Source organism: Mandrillus leucophaeus, unplaced genomic scaffold (assembly GCF_000951045.1).
Source record: "Mandrillus leucophaeus isolate KB7577 unplaced genomic scaffold, Mleu.le_1.0 Scaffold407, whole genome shotgun sequence".
NCBI lineage: Eukaryota > Metazoa > Chordata > Mammalia > Primates > Cercopithecidae > Mandrillus > Mandrillus leucophaeus.
Window position 1 is genome coordinate 1,373,486 of NW_012104332.1, and position 16,701 is coordinate 1,390,186.

The 16,701-nt window shown below is 41.0% G+C and overlaps 2 protein-coding genes across 2 annotated transcripts in view; both read left to right on the plus strand.

The window, feature by feature from the left end:
- The window catches only part of PAPD4 (PAP associated domain containing 4), a 109,390-nt gene extending 106,992 nt beyond the window's left edge, over positions 1-2,398 (plus strand). The window contains exon 14 of the mRNA XM_011992203.1: positions 941-2,398. Within this exon, the coding sequence (XP_011847593.1) occupies positions 941-1,015 (75 nt within the window). The 3' untranslated portion in view covers positions 1,016-2,398. The remainder of the gene's footprint in view (positions 1-940) is intronic.
- A 3,205-nt stretch (positions 2,399-5,603) lies between these two features.
- The window catches only part of CMYA5 (cardiomyopathy associated 5), an 81,528-nt gene continuing 70,430 nt past the window's right edge, over positions 5,604-16,701 (plus strand). The window contains exon 1 of the mRNA XM_011992205.1: positions 5,604-5,823. Within this exon, the coding sequence (XP_011847595.1) occupies positions 5,675-5,823 (149 nt within the window). The 5' untranslated portion in view covers positions 5,604-5,674. The remainder of the gene's footprint in view (positions 5,824-16,701) is intronic.

The following is a 16,701-nucleotide window of genomic DNA, read 5'->3' on the forward strand; positions in this document are numbered from 1 at the left end:
TATTGTAAATTTACTTTCTCCTTCGTAAATACTATATATATTTTTTGAGACAAGGTCTTGCTCTGTTACCCAGACTCATGCAGCCTCAATCTCCTGGGCTCAGTGATCCTCCCACCTCAGCCTCGTGAGTGCTGGGACTATAGGCGTGTGCCACCATACCCAGCCAATTTTTGTATTGTTTGTATAGACAGGGTTTCACCATGTTGCCCAGGTTGGCCTTGAGCTCCTGGGCTCAAGTGATCTGCCCACCTCAGCCTCCCAGAATTCTGGAATTATAGGCATGAGACACTGTACCCAGTCCCATAAATATTATTTTTAATGGAAAAAGCTAGTGAAGATGTAAGACAGTCAATCAAATAATTGAAGTAATCCTCCCTTCTCAAATCCAAAGTTTTTGTTTGCTATTTTTAGATTGAATTAATCTGTGAATAAATATTGTCAGTTGTCTCTTTCAGTACCACCTTTGTGCTCATTTCTTTATTAATGAATTGGAACCATAAAAATACAGAGTTTTTAAATAACATTTTATTTTCTGATGACAGAAATAATACTTATACTGTGTTAAAAACTTGGAAAATAAAAACTCAAAGAACCAGCCTGGGCAATACAATGAGACCTCTCGTCTCTACAAAAAAATTTAAAAATTAGCTGAGCGTGGTGGCACACGCCTGTAATCCCAGCTACTCAGGAGGCCGAGGTGGGGGAATCTCTTGAGCCTGGAAGATGGAAGATGGAAGTTGTAGTGAGCCGAGACTGCACCACTGCACTCCAGCTTGGGTGGCAGAGCGAGACCTTATCTCAAAAAAAGAAAAAACTCAAGGAAAAAACTATTCAAAATTTTACCACCTAGAGAGAACAACTGTTAACATTCTTTTAAACTCTCAGTCTTTTGTTCTGCATAAATTTCAGGTTTTAAGAATGATTTTTCTTTCTCTCCCAGTCATGGCACAGATTGAAAAACAAGAGAGATTTGAACAGTATACTACCTGTAAGAGCTGCTGTCCTGAAAAGATAACTGGCCTCTGTTTCTTAATAAATTCTTCCAAGAAATAAAGAACAATAGTTTCATCATAATACATTATGTTTACCTCCATCATAATTGCTTTTTTCATAGTTCTTGTTTTCATTTTTTATTTTTAAAAAGACATATAAAGATTGCATATTTTATTATGACATTTCCTAATAAAACCCTTTGATTTAAAAATAAAAATGTATTTTTGAAAATGTTTACATTGATGATTAGTAATATTATGGCATGCGTTTTCAGGTGATCAGATAAAATATATTTTGCGAAATTACCTGAACAAATAAAAAGTTTTTGATACAACTTCAATTAATTGTAACACATGCTAATCCTGAAGAGATGTGTGGAATTTTGGAAGGGGTCTAATTCATACATGCTTAAAGTCTAACCTACATTAGATAGTTTGTTGTCAAAGTCTGTTCTAGTAAAGTGAAGATTCAAGTCAGTTGTTCAGTTACTTGAAGCAAAACGAAATCATTTCAGTCACATCACTGCAGAGTCATGAAATACTGAACAATTGCCTTAAGTCTTTGCTTTGCTTGACTCACTGGGATAGACTGAGGCTTTGGGTGTGTCTGTATTAGCATTTCATTAGTACTTCACATGCTTTTGATGTACTCTTGAGATTGCTTTAAATTTTGTATTGAAACAACAATACATTTTGCACTGTAGTAATAGGAGCACTAACTCTTAAAACAGTTAGTGAATTGTTTTAAAGAATCAGTTCAGTGTAGACATTTTGCAAAGATTGTTTCCTGTGCTTTATGATAGCTTAGTACAATGTGCACTTCTGCTTTACTTGCCGTTTTCCTGCTCTATTTTCTCTGTGACATGAAGCAACAGAAACTGAGAGATCAAAGTTAAGATTATATCCTGTTTGTAGTATCAGATATTTTTCTGTGTACAATTATAGGATTGTAATCTAAACTGGAATTTTTAGACAGTAAGCCACTACAAAATGTTTTAGATATGACACAATAAAATTATTATAAATAAAAGCTTAATATTTGTAAAAAATCTCTTTTTTAGTATTTCTTTTTTTACATGAAAGAAGTAGTGGTGGCTGCTAAACAAAAAAAGCTACAGTGTTTATTAAGGTTGTTTTTGATTTATGTAAATATTTGTAAATTGGTCAGTGCCTGTAAATTTAAATATAAAAAGTAATCTTGAAAACAGTTTTAACTTTTTCAAAAGGACTATGTCCAACATTTTTTAGACCTGCTGTAGTACAGTTTGTACCTCTAACGTATTTTTTTTTCGCAGACCAAATGCTAAAACTTTTGCTTTTCTTTGACTTGTAAAAGGTGCACATTTTCATTTTCTTCTTTAAGTTCAAATTTTTGTACGTCAAATGCAATAAAATTTATATATGGACATTGTCGAGGTGGTTTTTTTTTTCTGTGAAAGTCTTTGCTTTTGAGATGAGACTGAGGCTGTAGTTATCATCTAGAACTGAACTAAATCTACTTATTAGCCAGCTAACCACATCAATATCTTATGTCTCTGGCATTATGAGGAATGAAAGTTTACACATAGTGTTTTAGATTCCTGATGTGTAACACTTTTTATGCATTTGAGCTTTTCATATTTTGGCGGGCGGGAATTTTTCCTAAAATTTACATTGTGCATCTCTTAATGAGAACGTACTGAGTAGAGTTAATATTCTAGTGATGACTGGGTAATCATTATAAGCATTAGTCTTAGTACTATTCATTAATACTGTGCAACTTTCAGGGATGGGTAAGTATGTACCCTCTGCCTCTACAGTATTATGACATTTCCTAATAAAACCCCAGAATTTACCATGTTGTGGACTCCCTCACTGTCACTATTTTCTCAGTTTTCAATGGCCCCACCCTTACTGCTGCTGCTTTTCACTTGTTTTACTATGAAAAACAGATCAAGAAGTCACTAAACCTAGACTCAATTCTAAATCAGTAGACTGAGGCCTAAAATTATGCACATGTGACTGGCCAAATATGTCAGATAAGTGAACTGTTAATATATGAGAGAATTTTCTAGACTTTTAAGTTATTGATCTCAATTATTTGTTTGATGAGTACTAAATTATTTTCTGTTTGTGCTGATCTGTCCATTCCTGTACGTAGTTGTCCCTCAGTATATTGAGGGATTGGTTCCAGGCCACCCCCATCCTCTTCAGATACCAAAATCCACAGATGCTCAAGTCCCTTATAAAAAATGATATAATTTGCATATATCCTACACACATTGTCCTGTATACTTTAAATCATCTCTAAATTACCTGATACCGAATACAATGTAAATGCTATGTAAATAGTTGTTATACTGTATTGTTTAGGGAATAATAATGACAAGAAAAAAAAGTCTATGCCTGTTTAGTACAGATGCAACCATTCTTCCTCCCTCTCCTACCCCCCACCCCAAATATTTTTCATCCTTGGTTGAATTCACAAATCCTATATGGACACGGAGGGCTGACTGTATTTGCATATGTTGTTAAAGTGGTGTTTAAAATGTGCAATCTGTACTACAATTCTAAATTTTGGATTGATTTGAACTAGGATCTTTGCAAATAAATCTCATAGACATTAATGTTTGTAAGAAATTTTTAATTAAATGATGGAAGGAACATAGAATGGCTACCTGTGGTTTTGATTAGTGTGTAACAGATTCCCACAGCTGCGATTGAATTCCTTTTGTCCTGGATGAGCATGGTCATTTGGGATTACTGATAGTAAAGTCTAGTTGGTGTTAAGAGAATAAATATTGCTGATGCTAAATCTGGTTTAGTGAACTGTGGGTCTTGACTCTGCTGTTTTCCCTCCTTATGTCCCACTAGCTGATGTATCTGTACTGTAATTCAAAGATTTACAGTTCATTAGCTACAGACATATGCATAGCAACTAGTGTAACTAGTGAATAATCCCCAGCTTACAGTCACATTTAACAACTCTGTGACTTGCTATAATTAAAAATAAATGTTAACTTCTAGCCATCAAATCATTCTCATAAAATGGGTATCTTTATTGTAAAGATACCTCAATTTGTACAGTCAGCAGGTCTGGTTCTGTTCTCTTCAGGGAGCATCCATTATGTGTACCTGCTGTGTGCTAGCTACTTTGCTAGTGTGTAGGCTTGTAAGGGATGGGAATGGTGGGACAAAGATGAGTAGTAAACTTACAAAGTCTGCTGGGGAAGGAGATACAAACATAATCTGTATAGGATTATGTGGGAACCTGGAAGAGAGGTACAGAGTTTAACTTTGGGATTTCAGAGAAAGGTGGTATCTTGAATGATTGGTATCCTGGTAAAAATGGGATGAACCTTTGAGGCAGAAGGAATTGTGTAAATAAAGACACAGTGGAGTGACTTGACAATGTTTAGAAGTCTCCTGACTTCTAAAGAGAGCTGACCAGCTGGGCGCGGGGGCTCACACTTGTAATTCCAGCACTTTGGGAGGCTGAGGTTGGCGGATCACCTGAGGTCAGGAGTTCGAGACTAGGCTAGCCAACATGGTAAAACCCCGTCTCTACTAAAAATACAAAAATTAGCCAGGCATGGTGGTGGGTTCCTGTTATCCCATCTACTGGGAGGCTGAGGCAGGAGAATCGCTTGAACTCAGGAGGTGGAAGTTGCACCGAGCCGAGATCGCGCCATCGCACTCCAGCCTGGGAGACAAGAGCAAGATTGCGTCTCAAAAAATAAAAAAATAAAAATAAAAAACAGTGGACAGGTAAAACATGGCCAGTTAGGCAACCGTTGCCTTTGTGAGGATGTTGGGGTTCAGGCTTTGAGCAGTGGGAAGCCATTGAGGGGTTTTAACCACAACTTGATCCGGGGTAAAGGTTTGGGGCCTTTGGGCCAGTTTCAGACAAAACTTAGCTTTTTGCTAACGTGGGGGAAATTGCTCCTCCTCAAGGTTTAAGATGAGTGGAGATGAAGTTTCCTGGCTCAATAACGGGGACCACTGAGCAAGAAAATATACAGTATATTGACTTGCGATATAAAGGGAGCCGGGACGGAACAATGGTTCAAAACTGGGCTTTTGAGCAGGGCAGCTTTGTTTCTCATTGGGTCACTTTACTAGCAATGAGAGCCTGAGCTGCTGGAGCTCTTCGGAGCCTCAGTTTCCTCATCTGGGAAACCAGCACTACAGTAAAACCTTCTACAGGTACCACCGCAGAATCGAGGTAATGAAAGCGAGACTCTCAGCAGAGTGCCCGGTAGTTAAGTGCCCCGCTCAGGATGTAGTTATTGTTTGGGATAAAGGGTCCAAAAGTAGTTCAAAACCGAAAAGACTCACTCTGGAGGAAATAGAGACGGGGCTAGGTTGTCTTTCCTCCTTTGAACCCCCTGGTGCAGCCGGAGCCCGCGCCCCTTAAAATGATCTCCAGTTGTCCGAAAGGCCCTCCAAGGATCTGGCGAAACGGGGGCGGGGGAGGGCTCGGGGAAGAAGAGAAGCTGAGCCCGGGCCCCAGAAGCCTGGTGGCGAAACTTTGACGCCTTCTATTTAAAGTCGCGGGGCTCGCCCGCCCCCGGCGCCTGGAACCCGAGCCGCCCCCGCAGGGGCAGGGCTGGGAGGGCAGGGGCCAGAGCAGTCGGAGGGAGAACACCAGGCGCGGCGCGGGCGGCTCCGGCTCCGACTCCGGCCCCGGCCCGGGAGAGGCGATGGCGAGCCGCGATAGCAACCACGCTGGCGAGAGCTTTCTCGGCTCCGACGGGGACGAGGAGGCGACCCGGGAGCTGGAGACAGAGGAGGAGTCGGAGGGCGAGGAGGACGAGACGGCGGCGGAGTCGGAGGAGGAGCCGGACGCCAGGTAGCGCGAGCCTCTCTCCTCGGCCCAGGGCCTGCAGGGCAGCTAGCAGCTCCCTTGCTTGTTTGCTTTAAGTTTTTAAGCTCTGGGGTTCGTTTCCGTCGAGCTAGGCACTTACTCTCTGGGTGCACTGCCGTTTAAAAGAACTTGAAGGTGAAGGTGCTCGCTGTCAGCTGGAGTGACAGGCCCGCCTGCAGCAGAGTTCATTACCCCCGCCCCCAGCTCCTTGTGACTCGCTGCTCTTGTTTATTCCTGAGGATTTACTTAGGTCCTGCCTAACTGCCGAAATGTGCTGGAACGCGTACATCTGGCCCAAGGCACAGGAACAATCGCTAAATCCTGAGCTAGAGAAGGGGGTGGGGTGGAGGCGGTGAAGGCGCCCTGGTACCTTCAGATGAATGGCGGTCTCCCCGGCGGCCTAGCACTGGACTAGGCTGCAATAAAGTGACCTTATTTTGATACAAAGGCCCATACATTCTTTGGGGGAAAAGAAGCATGAGTTTCAGTAATCCCTGTTCTTCAAGTCCTGCTTCTTTTTTCCTGGTCCCAAGTATCAGTTTCCGTGAATGTGATGAAGTAATACTATGTAAAAAAGATGCGCCTCCCACCCTTCGATCTCCCCCACTCCGTCCCTTTCTTTAAGAAGGCCCTAAAATGAGAATAATAGAGATCATCTAATCTCTATTTGGATTTGCTTCTACCTTCACTGGTTCTCCTTGAGTATGTGTTTTGGGTTTTTTCCCTGACTCTGCGTCAGTCAGTGATGTCTCTTCTTCAGTCTGTTGGTAACAGTGGAAAGGTTTTGAAGGTGGCAGGTGGGTGTGTACCATCTGAGAAAGCCCAGCTTACCTAATCAAAGCCAGCAAAGCCGATGTTGAAGAAGTAGCCCATAGAGTGGCATTGGGGAGGATGGACGGTCAGGCAAGAAGTCCTGAATGCATGTCACATGTTTACCAAGCAACTACCAAGTGGGAAGCAAGCACAGTCCCTGGCCTCAAGGACTTTGTGGAAAAAGTTCCCCTAACTTTTTCCCCTATGGGGAAACGTTTCCCTAACATGGGGAGTGGGAGGCTATATAGAGGTGGAGGGAAGGACGGTGGGTACTGTGCAAGGGCAGAAGAGGGAGTGTTGGGCTGGAGCTGCCTTGAAGTAGTGGGCAGGGACTACAAACAGGAAGAGCAGAGGAGAAGGCACCAGTAGCGAGTGGATCAGGGAGCAGGGGACCTGTGATCCCTTGGCAGTGTTGAGAAGGGGAAGTCTGTCAACCCCAGCTTTTATAACCTTTCCCTTAGTGTTGTCTGGGATCCTCATATCCTTGCCCAACCACATTTACAACCAAGAGAATCTGAAAACTCATTTACACTAAAATGTGAGCAGCTGACAATTCACCACTTTGGGGTTGTATTGCCATTTGACAAAGGTCAAGGCCTTCAGAAAAGGATGTGATTTGTCTGCAGTAAACTTCAGCCTGCTCTGACTACAGACAGTAAGGTGGACACCAGGTAAAGAGGTCAGAATAAATAGAGTGGAGGGAAACATGAGGGAATATGGAAAATGGAGGCCTGGAGAAAGCATCCAATTTATTTTTTATTAGATGACAAGGGTAACAGGAAGTCAGCAAAACTTCTGGATTTAGGAAAAGCACATGTTGACAAAAAAGCGTCAAACTGTAAAATATTTGAAGAGATTGATTCTGAGTCAACTATGAGTGACCAGTGGCCTGTGACACAGCCTGCAGGATATCCTGAGAACATGTGGCCAGGTGGTTGAGGGACAGCTTAATTTTACACATTTTAGGGAGACATGGGACCTCAATCAAATACATGTAAGATGTACATTGGTTTGGTCCAGAAAGGTGGGAAAACTGAAGGGAGTGGGGACTTCTAGATTATAGGTAGGTTTAAGTTTTTTCTGATTGGCAATTGGTTGAAAGAGTTAAGTTATTCTCTTAAGACTTGGAATCAGTGGAAAGAAATGTCTGGGTTATGATAAGGGGATGTTGGGACCAAAGTTTTGTCATGCAGATGAAGCCTCCAGGCTTGAGAGAGAATAGATTGTAAATGTTTCTTATCAGACTGAAAGAGTTGTTCTATCAGTAATTCCAAAAGGGAGGGGGATGTAGTGAGGCATGTTCCATCTCCCCACCCATCATGGCCTGAGTGAGTTTTTCAGGTTAGCTTTGGAATGCCCTTGCTGAAAGGAGGGGTCCGTTCAGACGGTCAGGGGGCTTAGAATTTTATTTTTGGTTTACAAATCTTTATTTTTAAAAATTCAAAAGGCACAAAGTAATCTGTAAACTTTCCTTTACCCTTTCAGGTATGATATATAATTATCTACAGTAATCTTTCTGAATTGAGGAAAAATTCCCTTTAATTATAAAATGCTTTTGTCGTGCAGGAAAGCTCATCATTTACATACACCAACATATATATTGGATCAGAGAACTATCCTGATATATCATCCAGTGATATGAATGTGACATATAGCATCAAGAGGCCTGATTGTGAATCCTATTAGTTGTTCCATAATGGGCAAATTCTGTCCTCTTTGAGCCCAATTTTCTCATCTGTAAAATAATATGAATTCCTAATTCATCAGGTTGTCGTAAGGGTTGCATAAATTATGTGAATGTGTGGAGGAGTGCTTGGTTCTTAGTAGCTTCCCATTAAGCTTTAGTTTCTTTTATTCCATCAGATGAGTCATTATTAGCAGGGAGGCTCTACCTTCTGCCCACTGTTCATCCATGAAGGGAGAGATGGTCTCAGCTTTCAGTATAAATAATGATCCTATTTCACTTTGTATTTATTCATTCACTAAACATTCATGGAGTGCCTACTATTAGTATTTGCCATAGACAATGCAAAGTGCTGGGGATACAAAAATAACTAAGAATCCATTACCATCCTCATGTTTACATTCTAGTTGGGGAAACAGAAAAACATAATTATGTCGTTAGCTGTTAGAAGAGATTTAAGGAAGAAAAGGTGTGTATGAGGCACCTCAAAGTCTTGGGATCCATACTACCTGGAAGGGTTGGAGAAGGCTTCATCATTGCAGCGGTGTTTTGAATCATAATAAAGTGCCTCACAGTGCTTGTAGTTTGTGGATATCAAAAAAGATTTTTGTGTTTCTAAAACCTCACCAGACAACTTTTGTGAAAGGCAGATTATAAAACCCACAGGATTTTAGAGCTGGCAGAGGCTTTAGAAGTATCTGTTCCCAACCGGTCTGACTTTAGATTCAGAAACTGAGTGTCAGGAGTCGTTTGTTCAAAGTCACACCTTTTTTTTTTTTTTTTTTTTTTTTTTTGAGGCAGGGTCTCACTCTCATTGTCCAGACTGGAGTGCAGTGGCATGATCATGGCTCACTGCAGCCTTGACTACCCAGGCTCAGGTGATCCTCCCACCTCAGCCTCCTGAGTAGCTGGGACTACAGCTGTGCATCACCAGGCCTGGCTAATTTTTTGTGTTTTTATAAGAGACAGGGTTTTGCCATGTTGCCCAGGCTGGTCTTGAACTCCTTGGCCCAAGCAATCCATCTGCCTCAGCCTCCCAAAGTGCTGAGATTATAGGCATGAGCCACCGTGCCCGGTCTGTCACAGAATTTTTTGGAGTAGAATTAGGAGTAGACCCCAGGTGTCTGGACTCCAGTTTAATGTTCATTAATTTATTCATTTGGCAGATATTTATTGAACTCCTACAATGTGCCAAAAACTTCCTAGGCACAAGGAATACAGCTGTGAACAAAATGAATAAGGTCTCTGCCCTGTTAAAACTCACTCCAGTTTGGGGAGACAAAAAATAAAACATATAGTATGTCAAGTGGTAATACATTATGAGGACAAAACAGCAGGATAAACGGGTGGGATGTATTTGAATGAGGTGGTAAAGAAAGCCTCTCTGATGAGGTGACATTTGAGCAGATACTGAAGGAATGAGTTTCTAGGCAAAGGGAAGACCAGGTGCAACGGCACTGAGGCAGGGATATGTGTCTTATTTGAGGAGCACAAGGAGGTCAGGATGCTGGAACAGAGTAAGGTAAGGGGGCAAGTGGTCAGAGTCGAGGCTGAGAGATAGTTGGGTTGCAGATCAAGTACGGCTTTGTAGCCCATGGTAAGGACTTTAAATTTTATTCTGAATAAAATTGGAAGCTATGTTCTGTCTACTATACCAGTCTAGATAAAAACAAACAAACACACACACAAAAAACAAGGAAAGCACAGTGATTGCAATATTCCTTTAAATAATAAGCACCTATACATTTGTATTTTCATTTTACTAATATTTATTAAACACCATGTGCCAAACACTATGTTAAATGTTTTAAACTCATGGTTTCCTGTATAGAGAGGAGACAGAAGTAAATACAACTGTTATTTTTGTATTTATCTTCCTGTAGACCAGTGAAAGCCAACTCTTTCAGCCTTTCCCACAGATCACTTAGAAACTTTTCAGCATTTTTATTTTGGGTCATTCTCTGTTGATCAATTTTCGTTTCTCTATTTAAGCACAGAGGATTTTTGCTACAGCAATACCCAAAACTTAAAAATCACCTTCAATTGCAGCTTTGCCAGTGCTTCTATAAAACAGGTCTGTCTAAGCTGACAGAATTAAAATTATTAGTGACATTCACATTTAACGAGTCCTTGTAGGAAATCAACCTTTTGGAAGGTGCAGGGAATTTGTAAATGGTTTTCGTTATCAGTACAGAGCACTCTGTTTCCATGTATCTATTTATATAGTGTCTCCCACAGATGTGCTTACCTAGGTGTTTTGACAAGTGTGTTATTTGAGCCAGCCTTCTTCTGAGGTCAGTGGAAAGAGCTCAGAATGGGAGGGGTGACTGCTCAGGATGCCAGAGGCTGAGGGAGGATAGAAGATAACATAGTCACTTGTAGCCAGAAACTGAAGAGCTATTTAAGTGTTGGCTGCATGGATATTACATGTCCTTGGTAGGACTTTGACTCAACGAAGAGTCAAACACAGCAAGAGTTGGAATTATCATTATTTTTTCTTTAAAAAGGCAAACTTACTAAAAAATGTAGGACATACTGATAAAATGTTACACAAAAAAAGTCTATATTCCCTGGATATTCTGAAAACAGGCTTAATGAAAACCTAATCTTCTTTAGTCATTAAGCCAAATTCCCCTTCCTACCAACATGACTTCAGAGAATCAAGTACAAGAGACAGGTTGTGGCTGTACATGAACATAACCTTTGATTTAGTCCAGCATTAGCCTATAGAAATATAAGGTGAGCCACATATTTAATTTTAAATTTTCTAATAGCCACATTTTAAAAAGTAGAAAGAAACAAGTGACATGAATTTTAGTAATCATTTAACCCAATATCCAAAGTATTACCATTTCAACATGTAATCAGTGAAAAACTTATTAGAGATATCTTACACTATTTTGTACTAAGTCTCTGAAATTTGATGTTTTTTAAATACTTATAGCACGTCTCAATTCATCCTACCTAATCACATTTTGAGTGCTTCATAGCCACATGTGGCTAGTGGCAATCATACTGGACAATGCAGGTCTGATAATACCTAGAAATCTGCTAGCTTCATTGGAATCGGGAGAACTGCTGCGTTGGTAGTAAGTTCTATATGCCAGGCCCTGTGCTGGATACCAGGGACACAAAGAGGATTGGATGACATGGTTGTTTTCCCTCAAGCGGCTCAGTCTGGTGAGTGGAAGCGGTTAATTTCAATGTAATATCATAAGCACTACACTAAGGATATTAACAGAGGAATATCCAAAGACATTCTTCCTAAAATGAGATTTAGAAAGATTTCTGTAGAGTGACACTGCAGTTGGGCAGAAAGATATTCCAGGCACAATATGTGGTTAGGTATTCCTTTAGTTCCTGGTTCCAGCTCTTGTGCTGCTAATGGCTGCTCTGTCTAAACTTTCTTGTTATTATCCAGAATCATCTCAGGATTTTTTAGGGTTGAGAATATTTGTTGATTGGATAAGTGAATGGTGTGAATAAATAAATGAATAAATGAGTGTGTGAGTCAAGGGCAAGTCTTCCCGACTTCTACAAGAAGCAAGTTGAGTTGGAATATTGAACTTGTAAGATCAGGTAAGACTTTTGTTGGTTGTTGGCAGTTCATTTACCAGGGATTGATAATGCCCAGTGACTCTGGAAAGACAGTAGCTTGGAGGGAACATTGACAAGTACTGAAGGATTGTTCAATTAAGGTGTCTGCAGTCATCAGTGCCCCCTTCTGTGACTTGTCAGAAAGTCACCCCCAGACCGATCCTTCAGCCAGATCATAGATGGAAAAATAAGAATAGACTTTGCTTTTTGCTCAGAGAAAATTTCTCTGTTAAGACAACCAAAGTGGATTCAGTTCCAAAATTCTTCAGCCTAATCTGATAAAGTCCAAGATATGTGGGAAGATTAATTGATGCTACTGTTCAGTCCACCAAACTAAATGCTCAGAGCCCTCTCAGGGAGCTGTTAATGTGTTTTCTTCATGTAAGTATGCCTCCTTTTAAGAAAAATTCACTTGCAAGATTGAAATTTACATTCACTGTTGTATACCATAAATATATACAATTTTGATTAAAAAAAACTTAGAGAAATTTACATTCATTACAAATTTCCTCCTAATGGCTGATTTCACAAGGGCACTTAAATTGTTGATTTATAAATAAAATTAATTTCTTCCATTTAAAGAAATGTTTTTATTGGCCAGGCGCGGTGGCTCATGCCTATAATCCCAGCAGTTTGGAAGGCCGAGATGGGCGGATCACCTGAGGTCAGGCATTCGAGACCAGCCTGGCCAACATGGTGAAACCCCGTCTCTACTAAAAACATAAAAATTAGCCAGGCGTGGTGGTGCATGCCTGTAATCCCAGCTACTTAGGAGGCTGAGGCTGGAGAATCACTTGAACCTGGGAGGTGGAGGTTGCAGTGAGCTGACGCCACGCCTTTGCATTCCAGCCTGGGCAAAGAGAGCAAAACTCCATCTCAAAAAAAAAAAACAAAACAAAAAACAATGTATTTACTGTAAGAAAAGAGACTTATTCATTCAAAAGATATTTACTGTGGGCCTATTGTGTGCCAGGCAATATAAACATGGAGTGAATAAAACAGGTAAAGTTATTATCATCAAAGTTTAGCCTCTGGGAAGGACAGGTATTAAATAAATAATCTCTTAAGTAATTAGCTAAAGCAAATGCATTGGTACAATGAATTGGACCTTGGGAGCTGAGGTAGGGGCCTGCTAGGACCCTTAAGTCCCAGTCTCTGAAGCCTCCTTGCTCATTCCCTGGGAGTTTTCAGTGAGCCTCTGGTCCCTCTTGTTAGTCCTTCTCCATCTGCCTACAACGAAAGGTTTCACTGTCCTGTAATGAGAGTCTGGCAAGACAGCCTGGCTGCTGATGACTCTTATCCTAGAAGGGACTTCAGACGTCATCTCCCTTACCCTCATGCTTCTGATGAGTGAACAGAGGCCCAGATAAGAGGAGGGAAACCACTTAGTCAAGGAACATCTAATCTCTTCCAAGCACTATCACTCGTTATTTTGAGTGATTTTTACAATAGCTTTGTGATACAGGCATTGTTTTCATTCCCATACTGAGTAATTTACCTAATTTCAGACAGCTGGTAAGTGGCACAGCTAGGATTCTAACCCCAGTCTACTGGCAGGGCCCATGCTGGAGCCATCATCAGTTCAGTGCTCACCTCAAGATTACATAATATGTATATTACACACACCTGTTTTTATTAGCCAATTTATTTATTTTATATTTGAGTACAATTTTGCTATTTTTAAATAATCATTTCAATTCAAACTTTTTTAAAGGCAAAAGCATCAAAGACTCAAAAAATCTGCATAGTAGCTAATCTTGACCAGCATCTTAGCAATATTAAGTTTCCTGATGTGTAATAATGAGAGTAGATCTTATGTTTAAAAATAGATATTAGGCAATCCAGTGTGATTGCATTTTCATAAAGCCAAAGATAGTAGCACCAAAATAACTTCCTTATATGCTGTATGGGATCATGTAACAAACTTGCAACAGTTATTTACCATAATATGTATAAAATTCAGATTCTCTGTTTAAAAGACAATTCATATTAGTTTTGGGGTCATGAACTTTGAAGTTTTTCTATTTATTTATTTTTTCCCAAGAGGGCATGGGAAGAGATTGAGACAACTGACTTCAGCTCTTCTTAGAATTTTGGGAGCTCCAAGAAGAGCTTCAATAAATCCCCTAGTCATCCATCACTATTTTGGGCATAAATCAGGTTACACTGCATTAAAAAAAAACACACACAAAAAAACAAACACCTGATAGAACTGAGAAGACCAAGATTATCATCCTGGCTGTGCCACTTACTATGTGACGTGGGGCAGGATACTTTGCCTCTCTGTGTCTTTACCACAACTTTCCCACTTTCTCCCTGACTGGCCCCTGTCTACCTCTCTCAGCTCATCTCATGCCACTGCATTTTCACTACACTCCAGCCAGCCGGCTAATGAGCCTGTTCCTCCATCCAGGTCTTTGCTCTTGCTGTCTGCTCTCTCTGGAATGCTTCTTTAAATCCACTATTCAGGTTTTGGTGCAAATGACACTTTCTTAAAGAGACTTTCCTCAACTGCCCTGCCGCATGGGCTTAGTTCACTCCCTTCATGTCTTTCACGGTCACATTATTCATTATTTCACATTGCTCTTCATAGCACCTATCGTTATCTGAAATTTATTTGTTATTGCCACCGCCAGAATAGAAACTCCATGAGGGGAGGGGCCTTGCTTCTCTGTTGCATTGTCAACAGCTAGAACACAGTGCCTGCTACACAGTAGGTGCCTAATAAATGGTGGTTGTGGCCAGACACGGTGGCTCAAGCCTGTAATCCCAGCACTTTGGGAGGCCGAGGCAGGTAGAGCACTTGAAATCAGGAGTTCGAGACCGGCCTGGAGAACATGGTGAAACCCCATGTTTACTAAACATACAAAAATTAGCTGGGTGTGGTGGCGGGCACCTGTAATCCCAGCTACTCGGGAGGCTGGGGCAGGAGAATCGCTTGAACCCAGGAGGAAGAGGTTGCAGTGAGCTGAGATGGCGCCACTGCACTCCAGCCTGGGTGACAGAGTGAAACTCCGTCTCAAACAACAACAACAGAAGAAAGAGAGAGAGAGAGAGAGGGAGGGAGGGAAGGAGGGAGGGAGGGAGAGAGAGAGGGAGGGAGAGAGAGAGAGAGATAGAAAGAAAGAGATGTTGAATGCATGAGTAGTTGGGGTTCACCATAACATTTTATCCCTAGGATCTCAGTTCCTTCTGTCTGATGCACAGCACTCGTATTACCACCCTCCTAACAAATTGTCTTGTTGTTTATTATACTCATGCCAGGATAATAAAAGGCATGGAGAATGAAAACCGAGCAGTGGTCATTGATCTGGCAAAATGCAAGTCCATAGAGAGAGATGAATAACTAATGGAAATGCAGACAGCTTTGAAAGGGTTAATAGTTTAAGCCTATCAGCATCTGCTTTAGATTGAATTCATTTTTAATAAGTCCTTTCAAATACAGGATCTAGGTTACTCTCCTGGGAGAAGAGGATACTAGAAAGTGGAAAGAGGGAAGTGGGTGCCTAGAAGAGGAGAGGGCACCCAGAGCACACTGGGTACTACAGTTGTGCCTCAGTCTGTCCTGCTCACAGGAGTGAACCGAGGGTATCACCCAGGAAACCGCAGAAAACTGGCTACAAACTCTTGGCCTCAGTCACTGATAACTGCAGGAGGGGGTGACATTCTTATTTCCCTGACTCCTCAGAGAATCCGATACAGAAGGGGAAGAGAAACTTGGACAGAGTTAAACATATTGACATATAAACTAGAACTGCCTGAAAACCAAACGTGGAGTTAAAGCATCGATAGAGTTAGGACCCCTAGTGCATTTACATACTTGACTCCTTGGAAGAAAATTCTAATGGAGTCCCTGGACACCATCCTAGGTGGGCAGGGAGATGCAGGGTAATACAGCCTTTGTGGCTGGAGGGCCAAGCCCGAGAGAGGAATGCTGGCATCTGAATATCAGACCTTATTATCTGAATAACTGACTGGAATCAGTGGTCTACTTTACCTTAGAGAAAAATGGCAAGAAACGGCAACCACTCTTAGATTTTTCTTTCTCTTTCTGTTCCAGTTGATACTTGCTGCTCAACCTGCTACAGTTTCACTTGTCAATCTCATAAGTTTCCTTTGACTGAGTTTGCGTAGTTTAACACTTTAGAATCATGAATTCAGAAACCCAGGCTTCAGTGACAACACTGCCACCGAACAGGTTTCATTTTGCTAGGAAAGCCTTATGTAAGTTATTTTCTCTAGGTGAGGGGTGCTGCCTTGGGTTCCAGAATCTTCACCAGTTAGGGTATGGATTTGCAATAGAAGTAAACTGTGATCAATTTAAGCAGAAAATTGGGTGGTAGCTCCTAAATCATGGGAAGGTTGGAGAACTAGGCATTAAACAGGAACAGCCCCTCAAACTATGCCTCGAAACGGCTCTGATGAATTATTTCAACTCAATTACAAAAAGACAACCCAATTTAAAAATAGGCAAAGGGTCTGAGTAGAAGTTCTCTAAAGAAAATATGCAGATGTCCAGTGAGCACATGAAAAGATGGTCAACATCATTATCCATCAGATAAATGCCAGTTAAAACCACAACAAAACCTAAGTGTCTGGTAATGGGTGAGTGGATAAGGAAAATGGGATATATAGACAAAATGGAATATTATTCTACTATAGAAACAATGAAATTCTATCATTTGCAGTGATGTGGATGGATCTGGAGATCATTATGTTAAGGGATATAAGCCAAGCACAGATAGACAAATATCACATGTTCTCACTCA